Source organism: Pristiophorus japonicus, chromosome 6 (genome assembly GCF_044704955.1).
Source record: "Pristiophorus japonicus isolate sPriJap1 chromosome 6, sPriJap1.hap1, whole genome shotgun sequence".
Taxonomy (NCBI): domain Eukaryota; kingdom Metazoa; phylum Chordata; class Chondrichthyes; family Pristiophoridae; genus Pristiophorus; species Pristiophorus japonicus.
The window spans coordinates 235971174-235999128 of NC_091982.1; the positions used below are offsets into that span (position 1 = coordinate 235971174).

Here is a 27955-nt window from a genome sequence, read left to right on the forward strand (position 1 = left end):
GTGTGACGACCTGCATCGCATCATGTCAGTTGATGCAAGATACCCTGTCAGCACCCATGATGCGTTCATCCTATGCGTGAATGTTATATCTGCCATGTTTGAGCATCAGCCAGAAGGGCAGAGCTGGCTGCTGGGAGACAAAGAATACGGCCTCGCCACCTGGCTCATGACGCCCCTACTCATAAGCTGACCGTCAATACAACATGTCGCGCATTGCGACACGCAGCATCATAGAGAGAACCATTGGCTTCTTGTAATACTGCTTCCGATGCCTGGACCATTCTGGAGGCTACTTGCAATACTCCTCTGAGATTGTCGGTCAGTTCCCTGTTGTGTGCTGCATGCTGCATAACTTAGCCATCATGTGGCAGCAGCAGCTGGTAGTGGAAGACCCACCTGCGATGAGAGTGGCTGCTGATAATGATGTGGAAGATGCAGATGACGAGGAGGAGGATTCCAAAGATTCACAACCCTCTGAGAGAAGAAATTCCTCCTCATTTCCGTTTTAAATGGGCGACCCCTTATTCTGAAACTATGCCCCCTAATTCTAGATTCCCCACGAGAGGAAACATCCTCTCTGCGTCTACCCTGTCAAGCCCCCTCAGAATCTTGTACGTTTTAATAAGATCACCTCTCATTCTTCTAAACTCCAATGAGTATAGGCCCAACACAAGAACATAAGAAATAGGAACAGGAGTAGGCCATACGGCCCCTCGAGCCTGCTCTGCCATTCAATACGATCATGGCTGATCTGATCATGGACTCGGCTCCACTTCCCCGCCCGCTCTCCATAACCCCTTAACCCCTTATCGTTTAAGAAACTGTCTATTTCTTATTCAATGTCCCAGCTTCCACAGTTCTCTTGGGCAGCGAATTCCACAGATTTACAACCCTCAGAGAAAAAATTTCTCCTCATCTCAGTTTTAAATGGGCGGCCCCTTATTCTAAGATCGTGCCCTCTAGTTCTAGTCTCCTCCATCAGTGGAAACATCCTCTCTGCATCCACCTTGTCAAGCACACTCATAATCTTACACGTTTCAATAAGATCACCTCTCAGTCTTCTGAATTCCAATGAGTAGAGGCCCAACCTACTCAACCTTTCCTCATAAGTCAACCCCCTCATCCCCGGAATCAACCTAGTGAACCTTCTCTGAACTGCCTCCAAAGCAAGTATATCCTTTCTTAAATACGGAAACCAAAACTACACGCAGTATTCCAGGTGTGGCCTCAGCAATACCTTATATAGCTGTAGCAAGACTTCCCTGCTTTTATATTCCATCTCCTTTGCAATAAAGGCCAAGATACCATTGGCCTTCCTGATTACTTGCTGTACCTGCATACTATCCTTTTGTGATTCATGCACAAGTACCCCCAGGTCCCGCTGTACTGCGGCACTTTGCAATCTTTCTCCATTTAAATAATAACTTGCTCTTTGATTTTTTTCTGCCAAAGTGCATGACCAACATGGTCAACCTTTCTTCATAAGATAACCCCTTCATCTCAGGAATCAACCTCGTGTCCCCTTATCAAACATCTCTCTCTAATTGCTGCCCTTCACAGGTTTATCATGGCTGGGGAGTTCAGGTTTTGCACCAGAGCGACTTTCCACTCGGAGGCTGATGCTATAATAACAACAACAACTTCTATTTATATAGCACCTTTAACGTAGTAAAATGTCCCAAAGCGCTTCACAGGAGTGTTATAAGACAAAACAAATAAATTTGACATCGAGCCACATAAGAAGAAATTACGGCAGAGCTTGGTCAAAGAGAGAGGTTTTAGGGAGCGTCTAAAAGGAGGAAAGAGAGGCGGAGAGGTTTATGGAGGGAGTTGCAGAGCGTAGGGCCCAGGCAGCTGCAGGCATGGCTGCCAATGGTTGAGCAGATACCTCGGTGGGGGGTGGGTGGGGCAGGGTTGTGTGGCTGAAGGAGATTACAGAGATAGGGAGGGTCGAGGCCATGGAGGGATTTGTAAACAAGGATGAGGATTTTGAAATTGAGGCGTTGCTTAAATGGGAGCCAGTGTAGGACAGCAAGCACAGGGATGATGGGTGAGCAGGACTTGGTACGAGTTAGGACTCAGACTGCCGAGTTTACGTAGTGTAGAATATGGGAGGGCAGCCAGGAATGCGTTGGATTAACCAAGTCTAGAGGTAACCGGCATGGATGAGGGTTTCAGCAGCAGATGAGCTGAGACAAGGGGCGGAGATGGGTGATGTTATAGAGGTGAAAATATCGGTTTTAGTTACGCCACGGATGTGTGTCCGGAAGCTAATTTCAGGGTCAAATACGACACTTGGGTAAAATGAAATAAATAGGGCAAAATCATGAGTTTGCAAACTCATAAGTGGAAAATCTCCAGCGAGAAACTCTGAAGCTCCTGAAACTTCAGCCTATCTTAAAGCACTACAGTGCCAAAGGGGTTTGTTATCATGAGCTCTCAGACCAACACATTGGGCGTGAAATTGGACTTGGACGTTTCGGGCGGAATGTCTTTTGCCTCCCGTTATGTGACAAGCCTGATATTCCGCTCTGTTTGAATCAATAGAACTGAATGTTGGCAGGTGATTGATACTGCCTGTTTTGACACCCCATCTGTGTCCAACTTCACGCCCATTGAGTCTTGCAGAAAGCAAATGGACTGCTTGGGTTGCTGCCTTGCAGATAGCCTCGAATCAAATCCTTTGCGGGTTTACCTGTGAGGTGGCCAGCAACTGCAGAAAAAACCCTGATGTGTCCTGCCGGCCAGAGAATAGCAATGTCTTCCACTATCTACATTGCAAATTGGGTTGCCTTAAGTCCGCCTTGTAAATCAAACAAGTGATGCCTCGATTGTTGAGAATCTTTCACCTTATTTGCATAAAATGTGAATACTCAATGCAGCAAGCCAAGCACTACTTCCAGAGCGAGAAGTATGCATTTGGGTAAAAGATTGCCCTCTGACTTCTGAAAAACTGTGAAACATAGAAAATAGGAGTAGTAGTAGGCCATTCGGCCCTTTGAGTCTGCGCTGCCAGTCAATATGATCATGACTGATCCTCTATCTCAACACCATAGAAACTAAGGTACAGTCTTTGTTATAAGTGATCGACGCACAATATTAACTACTCTAGCTGTTCAATGCCAAGTGCAATGAGTCCACAGCCAAAGAATGTGATTGTTAATCCTTTGGACAAAAATAGCAGTGGTTAATAGTCATAAAAGAGGGAAAAAAAGAAAGATTGTACAGGCTCGTAGTTTTAAAAAATCCTGAAATATATTTACTCAAACAAATTCAAATCCCAAGTGGAAATAACATGAAAAATGATGGGCCACACTTTCCATGTGCCCATGCAAAACTGGATGTCAAAGCATAATTCCCAGTCGCCAGAGATGGAAGCTGCACAGATACAGCATCAACACCAGCTCTCAACACGCTTGGGAGAGTAACACTAACTTTGGGTGATATCGAATTAGCCACCCGTTATACACCACGTCCGATGGAAGTGGAACTGAGCATGGTGTACAACGGGCGACCAAATCGATATCGCCCATTTCACAACATCGCCCAAGCTTAACATTACCTCCTTGGAGAACTGTTGTAATACGATTGCAAATCTGATCGAATTGGTGCCGCAAAGCATCTCAATTGATCACAACTTTTGTCTGGCATCAGCACCATAAAATGTTTCCATTCTGTGTTGCATGATGTTACGCCAGGGGTTTTCCTGAGTTACCCTGTGGTTGAAACTGCAGACTGCTGGAAACCTTGATTCTCAGAACCAGCCACCTCGAAAGTCAGGTCAGCAGCTGAAAATCCTAAGGTTCTCTGCATCAGCTCTGGCCATTCCCCTGAGTGAGAAACTTTTATTTTTGAATGGAACCTGATTTATTCTTTGATACTGAAACCCAAGAGATCTGGGTAAGCAGTCACAAGGTTGATCTAACGAGTTGACTCCACTTCCACTTAGAACCTTAGGATTTTCAGCTGCTGACCTGACTTTCGAGGTGGCTGGTTCTGAGAATCAAGGTTTCCAGCAGTCTGCAGTTTCAACCACAGGGTAACTCAGGAAAACCCCTGGCGTAACATCATGCAACACAGAATGGAAACATTTTATGGTGCTGATGCCAGACAAAAGTTGTGATCAATTGAGATGCTTTGCGGCACCAATTCGATCAGATTTGCAATCGTATTACAACAGTTATGGGCCACTATGAGGTCTCATATATGCCCAATTGCCGGAGGGTCCTTTAATCAATTTTCACAAAGCACAAACATCTCAAAGGAGCTCTAAGTAAATTTATTCTCCTACTCTCCCGCACCAATCCCCCCCACCACCATGTTGGATGTCCGATACCGCTATTTATATGTGGACTTTGAGCTTGATTTCAAAGAAATAAGTCGACTGTATTAACAGTAGAAAATCTCTTAATGTTCTTTCCACTCTTCCACTGTACCATTGCAGAGCCAAAGGGTTGTAACAATTCTCAGGTAGTCGGGCATGACATGGAGATGGCTTATATCAGTATCGATTGAAATGTCGACCCTGCCACGTGTAACGTTAATGTAACGAGTGATGTGTTTTCTTATCCTCAGTAGCGCCTGTTCAAAGGTTAAGCAGACCATTTACAGCAATGTGCAGCCCTCCAACTCCAACTTACTGTGGGACCCAGACTTCATGTTGGATTTCATCGAGAACCCGTCGGCTCACAACGTCAACTACTCCATGCTGGGGAAGATCCTCAGCGACAACGCAGCCAATCGCTACAGCTTTGTGTGCAATGCACTCATGAACGTGTGCATGGGACACCAGGACACTGACAGGTAGCGGCCGACACAAGGGCTCGAGAATCTGATACAAGGGGAGCTAAATGGCGCTGTTGGGTAGTGCACTCTGTCCCTTAGACACTCTGGGCCTCTGCATTCCAAGCCAATCCAGACTAGCTGTAGGGGCCCTACGCACAATAAGTTTGAGGGCTCTCGAGCCAGTTAGCATTTTCACGGTGTTTCCAGGGCTTTGGGCAGAGAGCAGTGGGACTAGTTCTGGTTTGCCCTAGCAAAGGCAAAATGGGCCTAAATTGTCGCCGCCTCCTGTGTTCGAAACCTCCGTGGTTGTATGGTTCGTATTTGATGTCCGTTTCCTGAAATTTTTTTTTCTTACTTCATGGAGATCATTTGATAATACTAACTTTGGAATCATTTTTCCTTAGTAAAATTTGCTTGGTGCATAAATGTTCCACATCACACAGCAGTTAACTGAGGACCAGAAAATGTTTGGGGCAGCAAAGATTGCTGAAGACTGCACACAATTGTCCCTCCTCACTAACACTTTAGATTTAATCAGCTGCATGTTGTACAGTGCTGGTGTTCTACCTAACTCAGCCTAATAATCATTGAACGATACGGCACAGAAGGAGGTCCGTGCAGCAGAGCAGGTCTCCAGTTGTCTTGGGTAACCCTTGCCACTGGACCAAGACCTAGCTCTGTCAAGCCCATGTGGTGGCTGGTGGGTAACAGTCACCACACGTTAAAAAAATCCATGCACAGGCATCTTCCACTCTTCAGGATGTAGTTCGGGTTCTTCTTTCGAAACACCTGTGAACTCATCCATTTTTTTGGCGTGGAAGCAAGTCATCCTTGTTTCGAGGGACCGCCTATGATAACAGAAGGAGGACATTCAGTCCATCGTGCCTGTGCCAGCTCTTTGAAAGAGCTCTCCAATTAGTCCCACTCCTCCTGCTCTTTACCCCGTAGTCCTGCAAATATTTCCTTTTCAAGTATTTATCCAATTCCCTTTAGAAAGTCGCTGTTGAATCTGCTTCCACCGCCCTTTCCGACAATGGATTCCAAATCACAACAATGTATTGCATAAATATATTTCTCCTCATCTCCCCCTCTGGTTCTTTTGCCAAATTATCTTAAATCTGCGTCCTCTGGTTACCAACCCTCCTGCCCATGGAAACCGTTTCTCCTTATTTGCTCTATCAAAACACTTCATAGTTTTGAACATTAAATCTCACCTTCTCTGCTTTAAGAAGAGCGATCCCATCTTTTCCATTCTGACCACATAATTGAAATCCATCATCCCTGAAGTTGCACCGATCCACCTAAAAGCTATATGGCAGAATATGTACACCTGCAAAGTCTAAGGACGTTTTTTTTAAATGTGTGAAGATAAAATGTAAGGGTTGGGGCGTGACAGTCTGTACCCAAACGTTTCATCCCCATAACCACTGACAATCAGTTTACAGAGCGACAGTATTCCTGAGGTTGAGATATTGACCATTGCTGTAATACTTCATAGGTAAAGGGAGTTACTTGAATATTTTAAGGGGGAAAATAATTTTCTGACTGTCTCAATCAAAATATCTGTTCCGAATGACTCTAATATCCTTTTTCTGTGTCTTTGCTGTTCTCCGTTTTACAGAATCAATGATATAGCTAATCTCTGTGCTGAGTTGACAGCATGCTGTACTGTACTCAGTTCTGAATGGCTTGGTGTTCTTAAGGCTCTTTGCTGCTCCTCAAACCATGTCTGGGGATTCAATGATCTGCTCTGCAGTGTGGATGTAAGTTCACATTGTGTTAATATCTCTGTTTTCTGGTGACATCCTCATGGGACAGATGTTACTGGGTCCAATGGCCTGAGGCAGCTGAATTAACACATGACACATAACAAGGTAGTTAGCCACCTTGGATCAGGAACTGCGTATCTTCACTAATAATTCGCTCCTTTGCAAAACCATGGGCCTCGGTAATCCCTCCAAAAATGACACTGGCATTTATTTATATGTCATCGATTTTATCATGGACAGTATTGCTATTGCCTTTCTAAACTCCACACTTAACAACAACAACAACCTATATTTATAAAGCGCCTTTAATGTAGTGAAACATCCCAAGGCACATCACAGGAGCATTAGATTTTTTTTAAATTTGACACTGAGCCACATAAGGAGAAATTAGGGCAGGTGACCAAAAGTTTGGTCACAGAGGTAGGTTTTAAGGAGCGTCTTGAAGGAGGAAGGAGAGGTAGAGAGATGGAGAGGTTTAGGCAGGGAGTTCCAGAGCTTGGGGCCTCAGCAACAGAAGGCACGGCCACCAATGGTTGAGCGATTATAATCAGGGATGCTCAAGGACAGAATTAGAGAAGTGCAGGCATCTCGAGGGGTTGCGGGGCTGGAGGAGATTATAGAGATAGGGATGGGCGATGCTATGGAGGGATTTGAAAACAAGGATGAGAATTTTGAAATCGAGATGTTGCTTAACCGGAAGCCAATGTAGGTGAGCGAGCACAGGGGGTGATGGGTGAGCGGGACTTGGTGCGAGTTAGGACACGGGGCAGTGAGCACAGTGGGTGATGGGTGAGCGGGACTTGGTGCGAGTTAGGACACGGGGCAGCGAGCACAGGGGGTGATGGGTGAGCGGGACTTGTCGGAACAAAGACATTATTCTCTTCCATTCAATGATGTGAGCAAAAAAGTCCCGAGTGAGTTTGAAGGAGGGTGGGCAATGCAGTTTACACTCACTGAGTTTTTCACATGCATGTTAGCAAACAATAGCAAATCATTCTGTGATAGTGGAACTTGTTTCCAAGGGAAGTTCATGAAATTGAGTTGAGACTGTAGTTCCTTTCTACATATCCAAGCTCTAGTATGGAAAATGCCTCAACTTAATTGCTTTTCAGCACTATTAAATAACTCCAGTGTATACTGTGCCATCTATAAATCATATTGATGGATTGAGTTGACTGCAGGTGCTTGCTGAAACGTAAAATGTTATTTTCTGAACTTGCTAACTTAAAAATTGTGAATGACAACTCAATTTGCTTATAAGTTTAGCACAAAATGTGTGCCTTCAGAGATTTTATTAACGCTCTGAAGTTGATGTTGCATGGGGTAATGGGACGAAGGTTGATGCCAGCTATTGCTCACCAGGCACCAACTTCCCCCTCTTAGCTGTGGTTCTGTGAGCAAGTGCCAATTAGAGAAGCCAGGAGGCCCCCGTCAGGAAGAGGGAGAAAAACGAGGAGGGGGTGGAGAGGTTTATATTCTGAGACAGTCCCATGCACCTGGTGTCTGACAGCAGTGTGAGTGCAGGTAGATGACTCGGAGCAGCTCCTGAGCACTGTCCGATTAAGATGGGACTTGACATTGGGAAGCCCGATGGAGTTGCAGTTATCACCTGTTCCTTTCCTCCCGCTCCCCCTAGAGAGAGAATTAATCCTGTTGAAGTCTTTACCTGAACATCTCGTTTCATTAACAACGTAAATGTTGTTTTTTTGCCAGTCACTGAGTGCTGCTTGTTTTGATCCCCTTGAAGGTGAGTGACCTATCTTTCCATGACTCTCTGGCTACGTTTATTGCCATTCTCATCGCCCGGCAGTGTTTCTCTCTGGAGGATGTGGTTCAGCATGTGGCACTACCCTCGCTCCTGGCAGCAGGTGAGTGGCTCTGATTTCACTGTTGCACCGGGACGGTCAGTTTCATGATATTTCTGTGCTCAAGGTGAGGGTGAGAGGGGCTGGGAAGTGGGGGAAATGGTTCTCCATTTTGAGTGCAGTGAATTTCACTCGGGGTAAAGTATGCAGAATCAAACTCTCTCTATTCAGCCCCAACAGTCGGGTTAGAGTTCCTCTGATATTTATCATAGAATCATAAACGGTTACAGCACAGAAGGAGGCCATTCGGACCGTCGAGCCTGTGCCAGCTCTCTGCAAGAGCTCTTCAGCCAGTCCCACTCCCCCGCCCTTTCCCCCTAGCCCTGCACATTTTTTTCCCTTCAGACACACATCCAATTCTCTTTTGAAAGCCACGATTGAGGCTCTCTCCACCAATCTTTCAGGTCCCAACCACTCGTTGCATAAAAATGTTTTTCCTTATGTCGCCCTTGGTTCTTTTGCCAATCACCTTAAATCTATGTCCTCTGCATTCGCACAGTGGGAACAGTTTCTCTCTATCTACTCTGTCCAGACCCCTTATGATTTTGAACACCTCTATCAAATCTCCTCTCAATCTTCTCTGCTCCAAGGAGAACAACCCCAGCTTCTCCAGTCCATCCACGTAACTGAAGGCCCTCATCCCCGGAATCATTCTCGTAAATCTTTTCTGCACCCTCTCTAAGGCCTTCACATCCTTCCTAAAGTGGCGTGCACAGAATTGGACACCATACTCCAGTTGAGTGTTTCTAGAGGTTCATCATTACCTCCTTATGTGTGAAGTCCCCCAAGGATTCTTGGCCTGTCCCCCCACCCCTTCCTCATCTACACCCTGGCCCTTGACAACAACATTTTCAGACACTGGGTCAGCTTCCACATGTACGCTGATGATGCCCAGCTCAACACCTCCACCACCTCTCCATGGCCTCAGTGCTGTCAGTCTGCTGGCCCAAAATTCAGTCTTGGATGAGCTCAAATTTCCTTCAGCTAAACATTGGGCAGACTAAAGGCATCGCCTTCAGCCCTCGCCCAAAAACCCCACACCCGACCCCTCCCTGGCCACCGTATTCTGCAAAACCAGTAACCTTGGTGTCCCGTTAAATCCCGCGCTGAGTTTCCATGTAATTCATGGAGACTCCATGCAATCTCCATTACTGCTGACTTCCACCTCCGCCCACCCCCACCCCGACCTCCCCCCATCCCCACCCCGACCTCCGCCCACCCCTACCTCAGCCTATGCCTCACCCATGCCTTTGTCATCTTCACACTCAATTATTCCAAAACTCTCCTGGCTGCTCTCCCATTCCCCACACGCTATTAACTTCAGCTCATGCAATACGCCGCCTGTATCCTAACCCATACCAAGTCCGACCCCCCCCATAACCCCTCACCTGCATTGGCTCTCAGTACCCCAAAGCCTGAAATTTAAAGTTCTGATCTTGATGTTTAAATCCCTCCATGGCTTAACCTCTAATAATCTCTGCCACCTCCTTCAGTACTACACTCCCCCGCCCACCACCGAACTTTCCATTCCTCTCATTCCCAACACTTATGGACCCCCACCCCGTGCCCTCCTTGGTGGTTGTGCCTTCAACCACCTGGGCCCTACACTGTTGAATTCCCTCTTCGCCCTCATCTCCTCCATTTAAGACTTTCCTTAAACACACCTCTTTGACCAAGATTTTGATCACCCCTTCTAATCTCGCTTCCTTTTGGCTTGGCATCCATTTTGTGTCCTTGTTGGGCAGCTTGTGCAGCATTTTATGATTTTGTAAGATACAGCAAATACTCTCATAAACACATTTGTGATGTGCAACAAGAGAGATTCCCACATGAATGTGTCTCAGCCCCCAATTGAAAAAGGCATACTGCATCGGTGCGGTATTTCCACGCACCACACCAAACACTCGAAGCAAAGCTGCTAATTTAGTGACTGTTGCAAATCAGTGGGTAGCTGTGGGCTCGGAGCCCCAGAGGAGCTGTGTCAAATCCATCCAAGCTCCTTTCTTGTGGGACTCCACTGCTGGTGGAGCCGAGACTTCTGCCTCATTAGTTTGGGCTTGGTTGAAATCCAAGCCCCAAATGAAACGTGTCTTCTAACCCAAGCATGTCCAAGCGTTTGCAGCTTGGGGGCTGAATGTACAAATAAGCAGTAGGCTCCACATGATCTCACAGCAATGGAAGAAGCCGCGACATCAAAATACTCCCATACAGAATAAAATCCAACCGCATCCCCACACATACAAGTTTAAAACCTCACAATACACTCACAATTCAATCTGCCCCTTCCCCCTCCCCCTTTTCCCTCCCTCCCTTTTTGCTGTAAAAGATTGCCATTGACTGATCTGAACCCTGGGTAAGGTAGCACAGTGGTTATGTTACTGGACTAATGATCCGGAGACACGAGTTCACATCCCACCACGGCAGCTGGGGGAATTTAAATTCAGTTAATTAAATAATTCTGGAATTAACAAGCTACTGTCAGTCATGGTGACCATGAAACTACCAGATTGTCGTTAAAAACCCATCTGCTTCACTAATGTCCTTTTGGAATTTGTCGTCCTTACTCACAGCAATGTGGTTGACTCTTAACTGCCCTCTGAACAGGCCCCACGAGCCACTCAGTCGTACCAAACCGCGATGACAATTTCAGCACTGTGGGAGCACCTTCACCACACGGACTGCAGCGGTTCAAGAAGGCGGCTCAAGGATGGGCAATAAATGCCAGCCTTGCCAGTGACACCACATCTCAGGAATGAATAAATAAAAAGATTTTAAAAATCCACCAAATAAGGAGCAGTATTTTTCAGATGTCTTGGTTTAAAAGGCTCAAGGTTGAGCAGAAGGTAACATTGGTGGTTTGAACAAAGGTGGGAGGATTTGGCAGGGACTTTGTGGGCTCGACTTGGCCAGTCGATGTGTCCTGGACACCCCTATACAAACTCAGTCCCCATAAAGAATAGATTGCTAAGTGTTACACAGACTAGGACGGTCCTTGGTTTGATCTTTGATCTGTACTAAATTAGCTGATCTTAGCTAGGGCAGCAGTAGGCAGCAATTTAATTAGCCTTTGTCGTTTTGGTTTAAGGAGGGGCAAATCAGCCAAGGGTTCCCACACTGGATTGCCAATGACTCTTGCTAGAAGTGCACATATGTGTATATATGGTGAGAGCAGAACTGGGTTCGGCTGTGGTTAAATAAAAATGCAACGATGTCTCTACATGGGAAATGGCCACTTGATCAAGGTGACTGGTCCTCAAAGAGTGTGCTTTTCAGGAAGAGATGGAGGGGAGAAGATGCACCCATTCTTGGGGAGAAAGTGAGCTTTGCCTCCATATTTCAACCTCAGTATTTTGCACATGAATTGCACAGAAGTATTGGAAGATATAATATCCGACTCGAGAGTTCCTGCACCACAAACCCCAACATACCTTCAGCTCCAATGTCATGCAGCATCATCATATAATAATGAACAGTGCCCGACACAAGACTCCCAAAGCAGGCGCTCTACTCGGAACTCCTTCACGGCAAACGAGCCAAAGGTGGGCAGCGGAAACGTTACAAGGACACCCTCGAAGCCTCCCTGAAAAAGTGCAACATCCCCACTGACACCTGGGAGTCCCTGGCCAAAGACCGCCCTAAGTGGAGGAAGTGCATCGGGGAGGGCGCTGAGCACCTCGAGCCTCGTCGCTGAGAGCATGCAGAAATCAAGCGCAGGCAACGGAAAGAGCGTGCGGCAAACCTGTCCCACCCTCCCTTACCCTCAACGACTGTCTGTCCCACCTGTGACGGGGACTGTGGTTCTTATATTGGACTGTTCAGCCACCTAAGGACTCATTTTTAGAGTGGAAGCAAGTCTTCCTCGATTCCGAGGGACTGCCTATGATGATGACAATAATGAGAAAGCAAATGTGGCAGCAAGTCAGTTCTAAAAAAGATTGCAATTAAAATTTGCTATCCGATATATTTGTATTCTATATCGAGAATGTGGAGATATATTACTGACTCAGTAGATTAGAAGACTCAAGCAGTTGCACTAACAGTGCTGCGGTCAGTCCACACCTTAAGTATTGTGTTCTGTTCTGGTCATCGAGGGAGGTGTTGCGGAGAAGGCTGATCCATAGTGTCACACAACTGAGTTATGAGGATTGGTGAGAAGAACGTGCCATTCTTCAGGCTTGAAAGGAAATGAATAAGAGGGGATCTTGTAGAGATACGGGGCCGAAATTCAGCCTCCCGAAAAGGCCCGTTACCGCCGGAAAGCGGTGACCAAGCGGCAGAGTCGAATGGCCGCCGCCAGCAAAATTCTTGCTTTTTCCGGCAGCCCCCCCTTCCGCCCCGTTGCTGCCAACCCTTCCTAAGTGCGTCATCAAAGAGCGTACCGCCGATTTTCCGCACCTCCATCGAAATTTAGCTACAAAAATCTTCAGGCTGCCGAGCGGTGCCTCCGGCAGTTTTTTCTGTCGGTGCATTGTGTTTTCCTTGTGTGCGACACGGAAGCACGGCAGCCATTCAAGGGGAGGGCGCACTGCCGCGGCCGCCATTTTTTTTTGTCGGCCGACTGCCGGGTCGGGCCAACAATTATGCCCCCAGGCTCGGCCGGGCCGCCAACAGGCAGCCTGTCAACCCCTCTTGGGTGCCAGGCCGTTGGCCCGGCTGATATCCTCCCTGATGGCCCAGTGGACCGAAGTTTAAAAAATGGCGAAGGCTCCCCCCTTTAAGTGAAGGGGAGAGCCGTGGTGACGCACACGCGTCGTGACATCATCAGCGCCAGGCTGATGACTGTCAGCGGCGGACACTCCGTCCCGCCTCCACTTCCGCTCCTTTCGAGTGCTCACCAATGCACGTCCGCCCCCATTATGACCGACTTCCGGCCCGCTCCAAAAAAATGACAAATAGCTGAATTTTGTGCAGGAGGCCACCTCATCCACAGTGGCGGTGCGAACCCATCAGAAGCGGTAGGTGCGACCCGTTGCTTGCGGAGCTGAATTTCTGCCCCACTAAGTGGAATAGAGAATATAAATCTTGTGCACTATTTTAAGTTAGATCATGGCCTCAATAAAAAAAGACATATCTGGCTAATTGAGAACTTATATCGTGAAACATTTCTTATGAGCGATGATCAGGACCTAGAATGTTCTTCCAGATAAGTTAGTGGAGGCAAAACATTTGGAATCATTGAATGATTTGCTGTGATCGGGGACCAATGTGTGTCTACAATACGAACACTCCCACAGAAGCTGAACTGTCGATGCTTCACATTTTTGCACCAATCCGCGTTTGTGTATTGAGGGAGTGGCCAGTTGCACCAAATGGATGGTGGTGTTGGGAAGAGATGAAAAAAAGGGTCTCTGGGAAATTGCTCGTTATGGCAATGGGAAAACCATGATGGACTTCCTCAGGGAGTGAACAACAACCTGCCAAAGGGAAGCCCTACCTCTGAGGGGAAGTTAACAGCTTGATGATGGGACAGAATGTGAAGGAATCCTTTGGATAATTTACAGATTGGGATAGGCTTATACAAATTGCTAGAACTCTTGTCATGCCTTATTCCAATCTTGCCCTTGGGTACCTGCAAATGTTTTAGATCACAAAGACCAACTCAGATTTATACACATGCCTTAACATTTCTCTTAAACACTTCCGAGCTTCACATACAATGAATTACTTTTAAGTGCATTGACTGTTATGTAGCCAAAAGCGAAAGCTAATTTGTACACAGCCGGATCCCACAAACAACAGTAAAGTGTTTGAGGGAAGTATGTTGGGAGAATTTCACGCTCTCCAGTGTGATCCTCAACATCCACCTGAATTATTGGAGCATTTCTAACAAAGCAGTGCTCTCTCTCAGGACTGAACTGGAGAGTCAACTGCACAGCACATGACCTTCTGACTCCGAGACAAGAGAGCTAGCAACTGAGCCAAGCGCTCACTTGATGATTTATTAACCAAACTGAAAGTGAAATAAAGGCATTTCGGTGAAAGTTTTACTCTCTTTAAAATCAGATATTAGTTAGTATTGATGTCCTTTCGTGTCATCATCATCATCATAGGCAGTACCCCGGAATCGAGGAAGACTTGCTTCAAACTCTTAAGATGAATCCTTAGGTGGCTGAACAGTCCATAGAAACATAGAAAATAGGTGCCATTCGGCCCTTCGAGCCCACACCGCTATTCAATAAGATCATGGCTGATCATTCCTTCAATACCCCTTTCCTGCTTTCTCTCCATACCTCTTGATCCCCTTAACCATAAGGGCCATATCTAACTCCCTCTTGAATATATCCAGTGAACTGGCATCAACAACTCTGCAGCAGGAAATTCCACAGGTTAACAACTCTCTGAGTGAAGAAGTTTCTCCTCATCTCAGTCCTAAATGGCCTACCCCTTACCCTAAGACTATGTCCCCTGGTTCTGGACTTCCCCGCATCTAACCTGCCCCGTCCCGTCAGAATCTTATACGTTTCTATGAGATCCCCTCTCATCCTTCTAAACTCCAGTGAATAAAGGCCCAGTTGATCCAGTCTCTCCTCATATGTCAGCCCAACCATCCTTGGAATCAGTCTGGTGAACCTTCGCTGCAGTCCCTCAATAGCAAGAACATCCTTCCTCAGACTAGGAGACCAAAACTGAACACAGTATTCCAGGTGAGGTCTCACTAAGGCCCTGTACAGCTGCATTAAGACCTCCCTGCTTCTATATTCAAATCCCCTAGCTATGAAGGCCAACATACCATTTGCCGCCTTTACCGCCTGCTGTACATGCGTGCCCACTTTCAGAGACTGATGAACCATGACACCCAGGTCTCGCTGCACCTCCCCTTTTCCTAATCTGCCACCATTCAGATAATATTCCGCTTTCGTGTTTTTGTCCCCAAAATGGGTAACCTCACATTTATCCACATTATACTGCATCTGCCATGTATTTGCCCACTCACCTAACCTGTCCAAGTCACCCTGCAGCCTCTTAGCGTCCTCCTCACAGCTCCAATACGGGAACCACAGTCCCTGTCACAGGTGGGACAGATTGTCGTTGAGGGTAAGGGTGGGTGGGACTGGTTTGCCGCACGCTCTCTCCGCTGCCTGCGCTTGATTTCTGCATGCTCTTGGCATGGGACTCGAGGTGCTCAGCGCCCTCCCGAATGCACTTCCTCCACTTAGGGCAGTCTTTGGCCAGGGACTCCCAGGTGTCGGTGGGGATGTCGCGCTTTATCAGGGAGGCTTTGAGGGTGTTCTTGTAACGTTTCCTCTGCTCACCTTTGGCTTGTTTGCCATGAAGGAGTTCCGAGTAGAGCGCTTGCTTTGGGAGCCTCATGTCTGGCATGTGAACAAGGTGGCCTGATGTACTGACGTCACAAGCTACATTGAGCAGAGGGAGTTTTGAAGTCCATCTTGTCATTTATGTAGACCACGCATACTGACTGTATAGTCACATAAGGTGTGCCACCAGAGGGCACTGCGGTGGGAGACCTGAGGGTCACCTGCATAGGTGTGCAGGGCCCAGTTTAAAAGGCTGCCCACCATGCATGTGCCTCACTCTTGAGTTACAATAAATGGGACTAAGGTCACAACAGCTCAAGTACAATACCAGACCTCGTGGAGTCATTTATAAGAGTATTAAAGACATAACACATCTAGCTTGACACGATGGGCCGAGTGGCCTCCTTCTGTGCTGTACTGTTCTATGATTCTAGTTTGTGTGTGAAGTTCAAAGAAATATTTTCCAGTTTAAAGGTTTGTGGAGGAGTGGCAGAGGAAAAGTACTGGTTTTAGTGTGGAGAGCTGATTATTTTTGCTGTAGAATATTTATAACCTCTTTGACTCTCTGCTTCCTGCAGCATGCGGTGATCCAGATGCAGAACCAGGAGCCAGGATGACATGTAGACTTTTGCTGCATTTGTTCAGAACACCACAAGTCAGCCCCTTCCCTCAGTCTAATGGTACGTTTCTGGCTGGCAGCCGTGTTCTCCTTTTTAAGTTCCGTTCTGAGGAAAAAGCTGTGTTTACCCAAATTGCTAAATACTAAGAGGATTGACCCATTGACCAACTTCACAGTTGGATAGTCTACAGCAGTAAAGTATGTGTACATGAATGAACACGTGTAGGTGATTCATGCACATCAGTGTTTCAGTGAAGGTTCAGCATTGATCATAAACATTAACAACAAATCACATCAGTGAATCATGAGTTCATGGCCCATAATTTGCGGTCAGCGGTGAAGCAAAGGCTACTGGCCCTGAAGAAAGCAGCTCACAAAGATCTCGCGTTCTCCGTGATGGGAAGTTCGGTTTTTCCGCCGTTCAATTGCGATTGGTGCAGTTTAGTGGGAATTTCATGACATCAACAAGCTATCTAAGAAGCCAATCACAATGCAGAATTCCCACTGACAGGAAAGGGAAGAAGTGCGTTTATTAAAAAAAATGATAGAGACCAAAACAAAGATTAGGGCACTCACATGGGGGAAAAGGTAACCTGAAATAAATATGAACAAACTTAAAAAAATGTATATAATTTACCAGCTGTGGTTCAGTGGGTAGCACACTTGCTTCTGAGTCAGAGGTTGTGGGTTTATGTTCCACTCCAGGTACTTGAGCACACACATCTAGGCTGATACTTCAGTGCAGTGGGGGGAAGGGTGGGGGAGTGGGGGGAAGGGGAAGGGTGGGAGGTGGGAAGTGTGGAGTGGGAGGGTGGGGGAGGGAAGTGTGGAGTGGAAGGGTGGGGGGGGGGAAAGTGTGGAGTGGAAAGGTGGGGGGGAAAGGGTGGAATGGGGGGGGAAGGGTGGAGTGGAGAGTGGGGGGTGAAGGGTGGAGTGGGGGGGGAGTGGGGGGAGGGTGGAGTGGAGAGTGGGGGGTGAAGGGTGGAGTGGGGGGGTGAAGAGTGGAGTGTGGAGTGGGGGGAAGGGTGGGGTGGGAGGGTGGAGTGGAGAGTGGGGGGTGAAGGGTGGAGTGGGGGGGTGAAGAGTGGAGTGGGGGGGGAGTGGGGGGAGGGTGGAGTGGAGAGTGGGGGGTGAAGGGTGGAGTGTGGAGTGGGGGGAAGGGTGGGGTGGGAGGGTGGAGTGGAGAGTGGGGGGGGAAGGTTGGATTGGGGGGGGAGTGGGGAGTGGGGGGGGAAGGTTGGATTGGGGGGGAAGGGTGGAGTGGGGGGGGGAAGGTTGGATTGGGGGAAGGGTGGAGTGGGGGGGGCAGGGTGGAGTGGGGGGGGAGGGTGGAGTGGGGGGGGAAGGGTGGAGTGGGGGGGCAGGGTGGAGTGGGGGGGAAAGAGTGGAGTGGGAGGGTGGGGGAGGAAGAGTGGAGTGGGGGGGTGGGGAAGGAAGAGTGGAGTGGGGTGGTGGGGAAAGAAGAGTGGGGGGGTGGGGGAGGAAGAGTGGAGTGGGGGGGTGGGGAAGGAAGAGTGGAGTGGGGGAGGAAGAGTGGAGTGGGGGGGTGGGGAAGGAAGAGTGGGGTGGGGGGGTGGGGGAGGAAGAGTGGAGTGGGGGGGTGGGGGAGGAAGAGTGGAGTGGGGGGGTGGGGGAGGAAGAGTGGAGTGGGGGGGTGGGGAAGGAAGAGTGGAGTGGGGGGGTGGGGAAGGAAGAGTGGAGTGGGGGGGTGGGGAAGGAAGAGTGGGGTGGGGGGGTGGGGAAGGAAGAGTGGAGTGGGGGGGTGGGGAAGGAAGAGTGGAGTGGGGGGGTGGGGAAGGAAGAGTGGAGTGGGGGGGTGGGGGGGAAAGAGTGGAGTGGGGGGGGCTGGGGGGGGGAGAGTGGAGTGGGGGGGGCTGGGGGGGGGAGAGTGGAGTGGGGGGGTGGGGGGGAAAGAGTGGAGTGGGGAGGCTGGGGGGGGAAGAGTGGAGTGGGGAGGCTGGGGGGGGAAGAGTGGAAAGTGTGGAGTGGGGGGGGGGGAGTGTGGAGTGGGGGAGGGGGGTGGGGGGATGGAGTGGGAGGTGGGGGGGGAAGGGGAGGGAGGTTGGGGGGGGAGAGAGGCGGGGAGGGTGGGGGTGTTAGAGAGGGCTTAAAGAATACAATGTTTAATCAACAAAATGGCAGTGGAGTTGGCATAAAGACTTCAAAAACTCATCCATGGGGCCACCTCGTCGCCATTGTGACAGTTGACATATAAAAATTGATTTGGAAATGTTGACATAGCAATTCACAGTGGGAAATGCTGACACACAAGCGTGCTCAAAAATCTTGACAACAGGAAGTGTGCACCCGATGCAAGTTTAAAAAATAATTACCTAGATTGCTGCACACTACAGAAAAGTCAACATCTAGATGCAAGCAGAACTCCACCTAGACTCAAAGAAATCCACCGTGTATGTCTAACATTAGTTAACATTATTTAGTACAGAGGGTGGTATGGAGCGCATCTAACTCCAGAGAATCTATTACAGCCGTGAACACACCAGCTTTAAGCCATCTAAAATTATAAATCCGCTATTTACAAACTGCTATTTTTTTTAAAAGCCCAAATCTGTCAGACTTTCAGTAGCAGTAGCGCTCCTGGATCGATACAGGACAGAGGTTGCCTTCCAAATAGGTGATCCTTCTCTCATCTCTCGCATCCAACTTCTCTCTCATAGCCTTCCTTATCATTCTCTTATTAATGCCGTGATCCTTGATGCTCTGAACTTTCCTCTGCTATGTCTCCGAAACTGCAAATACCGCTTTTCCTTCTCCCGCACTCCCGCTGTTGCAGTCGTGACTCGTTACACTGTTACCCACCCGCTCTTTCCCAGGGCTGCCAAACTGCTCGACTCCTGACCTTGGTCGGTCTTTCTTTCCTCTTGCAATCTGCAGACTCCGGCCGTTCCAGCGTGACACCGGTCAACCAGTGCAACTCCTCTTCTCTCCACCACCTTTCAGCCTTGGTGGTGTCCTGCGTTTCGGAGCTTGGGCCTTCACCCAGGTCCTCACGCTATTTTAAAAAAAAAAACTGTCTTGAGTTTGTATCTTTTGTAATTATTTATTTTTTCAATTGCCACTATTATGGCCCCCCCATGGGAAGAATTATGGTGCTAATCCATGGCCGCCTTTCATTAGAAAGTATGTTTTCATAAAACAAAGGAGATGGCCATTCGGCCCATCGTGCCTGTGCCAGCTCTTTGAAAGCACTATCCAGTTAGCCCCATTTCCCCTGCTCGTTCCCCTATAGCCCTGCAAGTTTTCCCCTTAAGTATTTATCCTCTGCTTCCTCCACCCTTTCAGGCCGTGCGTTCCAGATCAGAACAGCTCCTGAGTTTTCCAGAGAAAGGAAGGTGAAAATAGTGCCGGTGTGTTTAGTAGTTCTGGGTTTTAGAATTGTATATTTGCTTCAGAGTTGGAGCTACATTAAGGATAAATTTACATGTTGGTGTTACAGACTGCGCAGCAACTTTTTTTTACACGACAGCGGCATTTTAATGTCGCTTTAATGTAACTGGAATTGTGTGAATAAAATTCTTCTGTGCTTTACAGGTAAATCTGCTCCTGGAATCCGCTCATCCTGTGACCGCCACCTTTTAGCCGCTGCGCACAACAGCATAGAAGTGGGGGCTGTGTTTGCCGTTCTGAAAGCCATTTTGATGTTGGGTAAGATTTCTTGACTGGAAGGAACATTATCAGCCGAGGATATTCCAAAAGTTGCAGGTCGCAAGAGGTTCGGATCAAATAAAATTAATTGGAACGCAGAAACAGGAGTGGGCCATTCAGCTCCTTGAGCCTGTTCCGCCATTCGATGATCACCATCTGTGATCTAACTCCATCGAATCAAAGAAATTTACAGCACCATTTCGGCCCATCATGTCCGCACCGGCCGACAAAGAGATACCCAACCTAATCCCCTTTTCCAGCTCTTGGCCCACAGCCTTGTAGGTTAAGGCATTTCAAGTTCACATCCAAGTACTTTTTAAATGAGGTGAGGATTTCTGCCTCTACCACCCTTTCAGGCAGTGAGCTCCAGACCCCCACCACCCTCTGGGTGAAAACATTTCCCTTCAAATCCCTTCTAAACCTCCCCCCAATTATTAAATCTATGCCCCCTAGTTGTTGACCCCTCTGCTAAGAGAAATCGGTCCTTCCTATCCACTCTGTCTAGGCCCCTGATAATTTTATATACCACCTTTGGCCCATAATCCCTTAATACACTTGGTTAACAAAAAGCTATCAATCTCCGATTTAAAATTTACAATTGATCTAGCATCCGGTTGTGGAAGAGAGTTCCAAATTTCTACCACCCTTTGTGTGCAGAAATGTTTCCTGATTTCGCGCCTGAAAGGTCTGGCTCTAATCTTTAGACTATGCCCTTAGTCCCAGACTCCCCAACCCACGGGAATAGTTTCTCTCTATCTACTCTATCTGTTCCCTTTAATATCCTGAAAACTTCAATCAGATCACCCTTTAACCTTCTAAATTCTAGGGAATACAACCCGAATCTGTGTAATCTCTCCTCTTAACTTAACCCTTAATGGGCTAGCATGTTGCCATCACCTTAGTTGGTGAATATTGTGTAACTGAGACACACAGACCAGGAGGTCCAGGTTCGAGTCCTGGTCTTCAGCTTATCTCAGCTGGGTCAGCAGTTAAGATGCTACAAGAGGCCCTGTGCTAGGAGTCGAAAACTCCAAAGCAACATACTGCGGATGCTGGAACTCTGCAATAAAAACACAAAATGCTAGAAACACTCAGCAGGTCAGGCAGCGTCTGTGGATGGAAAAAGAGAGTAAGCGTTTCAGGTCGATGACTTTTCGGCAGAAAAATGAAACTGGGTTCTTGCTCCAAATTACCAGCCCATGCCTCCTGCTGGGGAAAGTGCTTGCATGGATCGTGCAGTCGCAGAATTGGGTATGTGGCACCATTCACAGTGCAGCGTTCTGCCAATGCTCGCTGCCGAGCCTCCCCGTGTGAAGTGTCGCTGTTTGAGTGAGGTACCAGAGAACTCGCTGGCTCCAACGCACCTGTTGTAATGTATTTGCTTCATGGATTATTTGCTTATAGCAACACATTGCTACTAAGAACTATTATTAGCAAAAGGTTTAACAATCACACTACACATTACCAGTTCATCCACCAGGCTCACAACCGCCTGCCTCATCGTGGATCCCCCGAACCCAACTGGCTGGGGTTTTATGGAGTCTTGTGAACATCACGTGACTGGCTAAGCTACTCCCACTCAACAGCTCTACAACTATTTTGTGTAGAAATTTTAAATCAAGTGCCTGGAACAGCTCCACAATTATTTTTGTGAATGTATAAATCAAGTACTCCTTTGTAAATGGGAGGCACTAAAACTGGCACTTTAATGATCAAATTAAAATTTGGTTGCCGGGGGTGATGATGCACTCCAGTCCCTCCGGCGCCCACCCTCGCGGAAGGCGGTGGACACCGGTAGACACCGCGTGCTCATCTCTGGCTTGGATGTAACCGCGGAAGAGAGGCAGGCAGTCGGGCTGAACGACCACCCGCTGCCTGGACTGGCTGATGGCCCCCTTGGCCATGCCCACGAGCAGTCCTACGAGGAGGCCTTCCGACCTGCCCACTCCCCTCCGCACAGGGTGCCTAAAGATCAGAAGTGTGGGACTGAAGTGCAACCAGAATTTGAGGGAGCAGCTCCTTCAAATAATGAAATGGGGGCTGCAACCTCGCACACTCAGTAAAAACGGAACATAGACTCCTCTAGACCGCAGAAATTGCAGGGGGCCTGGGAGTCCGTGAATCGATTTAAAAACCTATTGCACGGGACTGCTTCGTGCAACACCCTCCAAGCCAAGACCCCAATAAATAGAGGGAGGACTCCTGCGCAGAGAGCACTCCATTGGGGACCCCCGCCTCCTCCGGACAGCAAGATGATGCTTAACAGCTCTACAAACCTGTGGGCATCCTCACAGGTGCATACATTACACCCGTAACCCAGCAACAATCAGCATCGTTAGGAAGCGATTGAAGTAGAAAAGGTGTCTCATTCTGTCTAAAGGTTTAGTGGGTGGTGTTCAGCACAAGTGACTGTTGTGTCCATGTCTAGGTGATGCTGAATTAGGGAGCAATAATGTTAACTCCTCCAAAACTGATGACTTCACTGTGACCAGTCTGCTGGCTCCCATCAGTATCCTCGATGACATCAGCGAAGTTGACATTCTGAGTTCCACCAAAAACCCCAAATCACTCGGACGAACTATTTCTATAGAAACGGCTAACCTGAGTGAATATGCCAGGTTTGTACTTCGGACCATCTGTCAGCAGGTAAGAACTGACATTGAGAAAAAAATTTTTTATTGGAGAAGTGTTAAATATGAGTCTATATCGTTAATAAAATGTCACATTGAATTTGAGGAACTTTTGTGTCTTCAGAATATAGAATAAATGGCACTTAAGGTTTTAACGTCATGAAATGTTGTTTTCAAAATGTATGATTGCAAAACCCTGAATATTACCTTCCGCAGTATTTACATTTCAATGTATATGCTGAATGGTCCTAGGGATGGATCCTTCCAAAACAAACTTAGGGTGGGTCCCCTTCCATTACAATGCAAAGCCTAAAATTTCACTAGGAAATATACTTCATTAGAAAGGTACTTGATCCTTCCTGCCTCTATGCTGGCTTTTAGTCAATGTATATATATATATATTTTTTAAATTCATTCTCGGGATAGGGCCGTCACTTACAAGGCCAGCCTTTATTACCCATCCCGAGTTACCCTCGAGAAGGTGGTGGTGGGCCTTTGAATGAAATTCTTTATTCTTTTTCCTTGCTAAGTTCTTCCCTGAGCCTTTAACAACCCCACATCAGTAGGGCAGAAAACGTCACGCCACTCCTGAGCCAGGCACTAGGAGATGAGCCTTATCCCCGCCAACCCCCTCGCCCAAACATCCTCCCACTTGGGAGATATGTGTGGTTTTCCCTCCACAGCACCCCATGCTGGGACCTCCAGTATAATTTGCTTTCGAAGGCTGTCGTGTTGGCCGGTTTTATACCAGTCGGGAGACTGAATGTGTTTACACTCCCATTCCTGTCTTCCCACAGACTCCAAACACTGGTATCTTTTCCCACTAAAACCTAATTCTTTTGGAGATGTTCCCCGATTCATTTGTGAAAAATCCTTGTGCAGATTAACACTTCCTTAATTTAAAGAAAGAAATGTTTTGTACTGCCTTCTCCTCATAAGGACTTGATTTGCCCTCAGTATCTAGTCAGTAACTGGCCATGCAAATTATATCGCTCAACTCTTTGAGAGGATTTTTTTCCCTTTGCATTTGAGGTCATGTTATAGTTGGGAAGTGAAACGCTCTTCTTATTTCTACAATTAACACAATCGTTCTGCTTGGGGGCGGTAACATTCGGGGGGTGGGGAGGGGGGGGGATTGTGAGACGTAGCGCCAGGCGCAGCACAAGACACAGAAGTCCCACCCCTCTCGCAAATTTCGGGTTACCGCCCCGGAAGGACCGTCCCTGGAAGGAAATGGAACACCAAGCACTCCTCTTCCTTCGAGGGGCACTGACGGGGCGGATGCTCTGGAGCGCTACGCACTGGGCCGCGCAGCGTTGCCGTGTCCGAGGGGCCGTCACTCAATTAAAGGGAAAGGCCCACACTGCCGACTCCGCAAATGATAAAGGGACCACGAGGGAGCTGGGGTGCCGCGCGATCAGCCCGGCACTCAGGCTGAGCGATCGCGGTTAGGACCCCGTGAAGAAAACGGAGCAGTAGCGGGAAAACCAAGGTACTTTTTTTTTGACTCGGCCACCTTGCCTTTAATCATTGCCCCGGTAACGGCCAGCCCCCTGAGACACGTCCCCCGCAGCTGTCGGTGTTTTTGCCCGGCGTTGCTGCAGGGGGCAGAAGTCAGTTTCCGGAATGGGGCGATGACGTCACAATCTCCGGGTGCTTTCTGCGCCCGGGTGCTTTCTGCGCCAGGGCGCTAAGGTTGGCGAAAGACTGAATTTTGCAAACGCGGCGCTACAGGGTCGTTGCGCATTCGGTGATGTCACCGAGTGGGCGGGGCTAGCGAGCGCAGCGCAAACTGAAAGCGCCACCGCTAAACCTTCTCCGCAGTTCCCGCTGTCAACGCCAGCGCAGCACTCAGGCCGAGGTGCTTAGAGACCCGTTAACGGGTGGTGCGAACCAAACAAAATTTCTAGCCCTAAATGTTTGAGGGTGATGCTGAAGGCAAGAAGCGGAAAAATGTATCTGTCCTCCGTACTGATGGCTCTTGCCCAGACCAGCTCACGTTTGTAAATGTAGAAATGGTGGAAGAAAGAGTTGACCCAGTTGTCTGTGTTTCTGGTTGAAGGTGAGCAAGGGGATTTATGGAGAGACAATCAGGGGAAAGAAAAACTGGAAAATTGTGGCAGGCTTTAAAAATAATATCATTGAATGGCAAGATGGTACGTCTGGGGGAAGGTGCACTGTTGTAATTCACCTGCCACCCCAACCAGTGCTTCTCTTGGGATTTGAGGGTTGGGGCCTTTGCCGTGTAATGGGGCAAGGGCAGCGGTTGACAGTGTGATGGGGCAGGGGCTGGCAGTGTGATGGAGCAGGGGATGGCAGTGTGATGGGGCAGGGGCAGGGGTTGGCAGTGCGATGGGGCAAGAGCAAGGGGTTGACCGTGAGATGGGGCAGGGGTTGGCACTGTGATGGGGCAGGGGCTGGCAGTGTGACGGGGCAGGGGCAGGGGATGGCAGTGCGATGGGGCAGGGGCAGAGGATGGCAGTGCGATGGGGCAGGGGCAGGAGTTGGCACTGTGATGGGGCAAGCGCAAGGGGTTGACTGTGAGATGGGGCAAGGGCAGGGGTTGGCACTGTGATGGGGCAGGGGCAGGGGATGGCAGTGCGATGGGGCAGGGGCAGGGGATGGCAGTGCGATGGCGCTTCAGCAGGGGTTTGACTAAGTGATGGGTCAATGGTTGAGGTGGCCATATCATTTCAGAAACTGGTCTGGTGATTGGAAGAGGAAATAAGAACATAAGAAATAGGAGCAGGAGTAGGACATACGGCCCCTCGAGCTTGCTCCGCCATTTAGTAAGATCATGGCTGATCCGATCATGGACTCGGGTCCACTTCCCTGCCCGCTCCCCATAACCCCTTATTCCCTTATCGTTTACGAAACTGTCTATTTCTGTCTTAAATTTATTCAATGTCTCAGCTTCCACTGCTCTCTGAAAAAGCGAATTCCACAGATTCACAACCCTCTGAGAGAAGAAATTCCTCCTCATCTCTGTTTTAAATGGGTGGCCCCTTATTCTAAGATTATACCCTCTAGTTCTAGTCTCCCCAATTAGTGGAAACATCCTCTCTGCATCCACCTTGTCAAGCCCCCTCATAATCTTATACGTTTCGATAAGATCACCTCTCATTCTTTTGAATTCCAATGAGTAGAGGCCCAACCTACTCAACCTTTCCTCATAAGTTAATCCCCTCATCCCCTCATCTCCGGAATCAACCTAGTGAACCTTCTCTGAACTGCCTCCAAAGCAAGTATATCCTTTCGTAAATATGGAAACAAAAACTGCACGCAGTATTCCAGGTGTGGCCTCACCAATACCCTGTCGAACTGTAGCAAGACTTCCCTGCTTTTATACTCCATCCCCCTTTGCAATAAAGGCCAAGATTCCATTGGCCTTCCTAATCATTTGCTGTACCTGCATACTATCCTTTTGTGTTTCATGTACAAGTACCCCCAGGTCCCTCTGTACTACACACTTTGCAATCTTTCTCCATTTAAATAATAATTTGCTCTTTGATTTTTTTCTGCCAAAGTGCGTGACCTCACGGTTATACTATAGACTTGCGTTAGAGTTGTGGAATGAAATGAATCAAAAAACTTTTAGCAAATAAACCAGCTTCCTGCTCATAGTCATGACCATACATGTAAAATGCTGAGTATCGAGGGCTTTATTACATGGAATGTAAGATCGAAGGATTTTCTCTGGTACTGTACAGTGCATTCTTCAATATGCGTATTACTCATTGGTGTGATGTAAACCTTTCAAACATTTTATTACGAATACTCATATCCGTAGCTAGCTTCTTATGAGAAAGGAACTTCTAGCAACGCCAGTGCAAGTCTGTAGCCGCTTGTGCTCTCCTTCCCCGCTGTTATGTGTGAAATTCTGTGAAACTCTGTCCCTAAATCCATCTACTTTATCACCTGCGTCTCTGCTTTCAAAAAGCCTCCTACAAACTCCGATCTTTGACCGTAGTTTCACCCCCGCTCCAATCGTTCGTTCTCTTCCTCTCTCTCTCTTGCTGAGTGTTGCGTCTTTCTTCTTCCCTATAAAATATTCAGAGATGTGGTACTGTACACGAGGAATGTTGTGGAATTGTAAGTGGGCCGCACACCTATGACTAAAGACAATTTGTGTACCTAGGATACTTGTGATGGAAATGACAATGCAGGGTTTTCATTGACAGAATTGAGACCGATTTACCGTAGGAACTCACTGCCCATAAGCAATAGGAGCAGGAATAGGCCACTCAGCCCTTCGAGCCCGTTCTGCCATTCAATAAGATCATGGCTGATCTTCTACCTCAACTCCACCTTCCTGCACTATCCCCATATTCCTTGATTCCCTTAATATCCAAAAACCTATTGATAGATTGAGGGATCATGGCTGACAACATATCTTCCAACCCATGAAATTTGAACTTGGTGCCATTTACCAGTATAGCACACATGATGTAAGGTCGGAACAGAACACTGCCTGCAGGAAGGTGAATCACTGAGGTTGGGCGATATGTTTCTTTGTCTCACTCAGTTTATGCAGTGAGGTTTTACCTTGTGACTCGAGCTATGGGATTTCCACTGTAGCTGGTCTCGGTTGCTTCAGTCGGGTGAGATTCCTGTGTAAAGATTTGTTTCACCTGCACTTGATCGACACAGTCCCTGTATCTGTTTAAAAAAGCATCTGTGCAATTAATACTCAGCAGGGTTTACACCCATTTCTCAATGTAGTACACGTACAGCGTCTCAAATCCGTCTGTCCGAAAATCGGAATTATCCGAAAACCCGACATTTTTGAGAAAATCCCATTTGATATTCAGTAAAATAAAATCTGGAATTGTTGTCTAAAAAACGGCTGGCGGGACTGGTTATCGGCTTCGCCGCTGTGTTTTTAAATGGTGTGCGATCGGTCCGAGCCTTACCGAATGACACTAGGCCCGGCCCGACCCAACCCACGCCACCATTCGTACTTTGTCTGTCTCGGTAACATACATACACTCTTCGGACGCTCTGGTGTTTATCGTGATTTATTGTCCGAAATCCGGCAAAATCCAAAAGCCGACATGGTCTCGGTCCCGAGATTACCGGATTTGAGACGGTGTACCTATACAACTGAAGTTTATGGATTGCCCATCTTCACTTGTGCAATAAGATGTACTGAGTTGTCCTTGATATATCGTGTGTCTGCCGTCCTTGTTGAGTTAGCTGATTTCAGCCAGAGCTATAGTAGAACCATGATAATTGGCTGCAGTGCACCTGGGCCATGGTTTTGGGAGAAAACACAAATTCAGCCCTGTTTCCTGACTAAGAATGTGTCTGCTGACCCCGATTGGATGGTGGCCAAGTGTGGGGCATGAGGACAAGATTGGAGTCA

At 47.9% G+C, this 27955-nt stretch overlaps 1 protein-coding gene across 1 annotated transcript in view; it reads left to right on the forward strand.

The window, feature by feature from the left end:
• LOC139266002 (mediator of RNA polymerase II transcription subunit 12-like protein) overlaps nt 1–27955 on the forward strand; it is a 799024-nt gene that overhangs the window by 558339 nt on the left and 212730 nt on the right. The window contains exons 21-26 of the mRNA XM_070883728.1: nt 4579–4803; nt 6407–6548; nt 8302–8422; nt 16254–16355; nt 19847–19960; nt 22389–22606. Of these exons, the coding sequence (XP_070739829.1) occupies nt 4579–4803; nt 6407–6548; nt 8302–8422; nt 16254–16355; nt 19847–19960; nt 22389–22606 (922 nt within the window). The remainder of the gene's footprint in view (nt 1–4578; nt 4804–6406; nt 6549–8301; nt 8423–16253; nt 16356–19846; nt 19961–22388; nt 22607–27955) is intronic.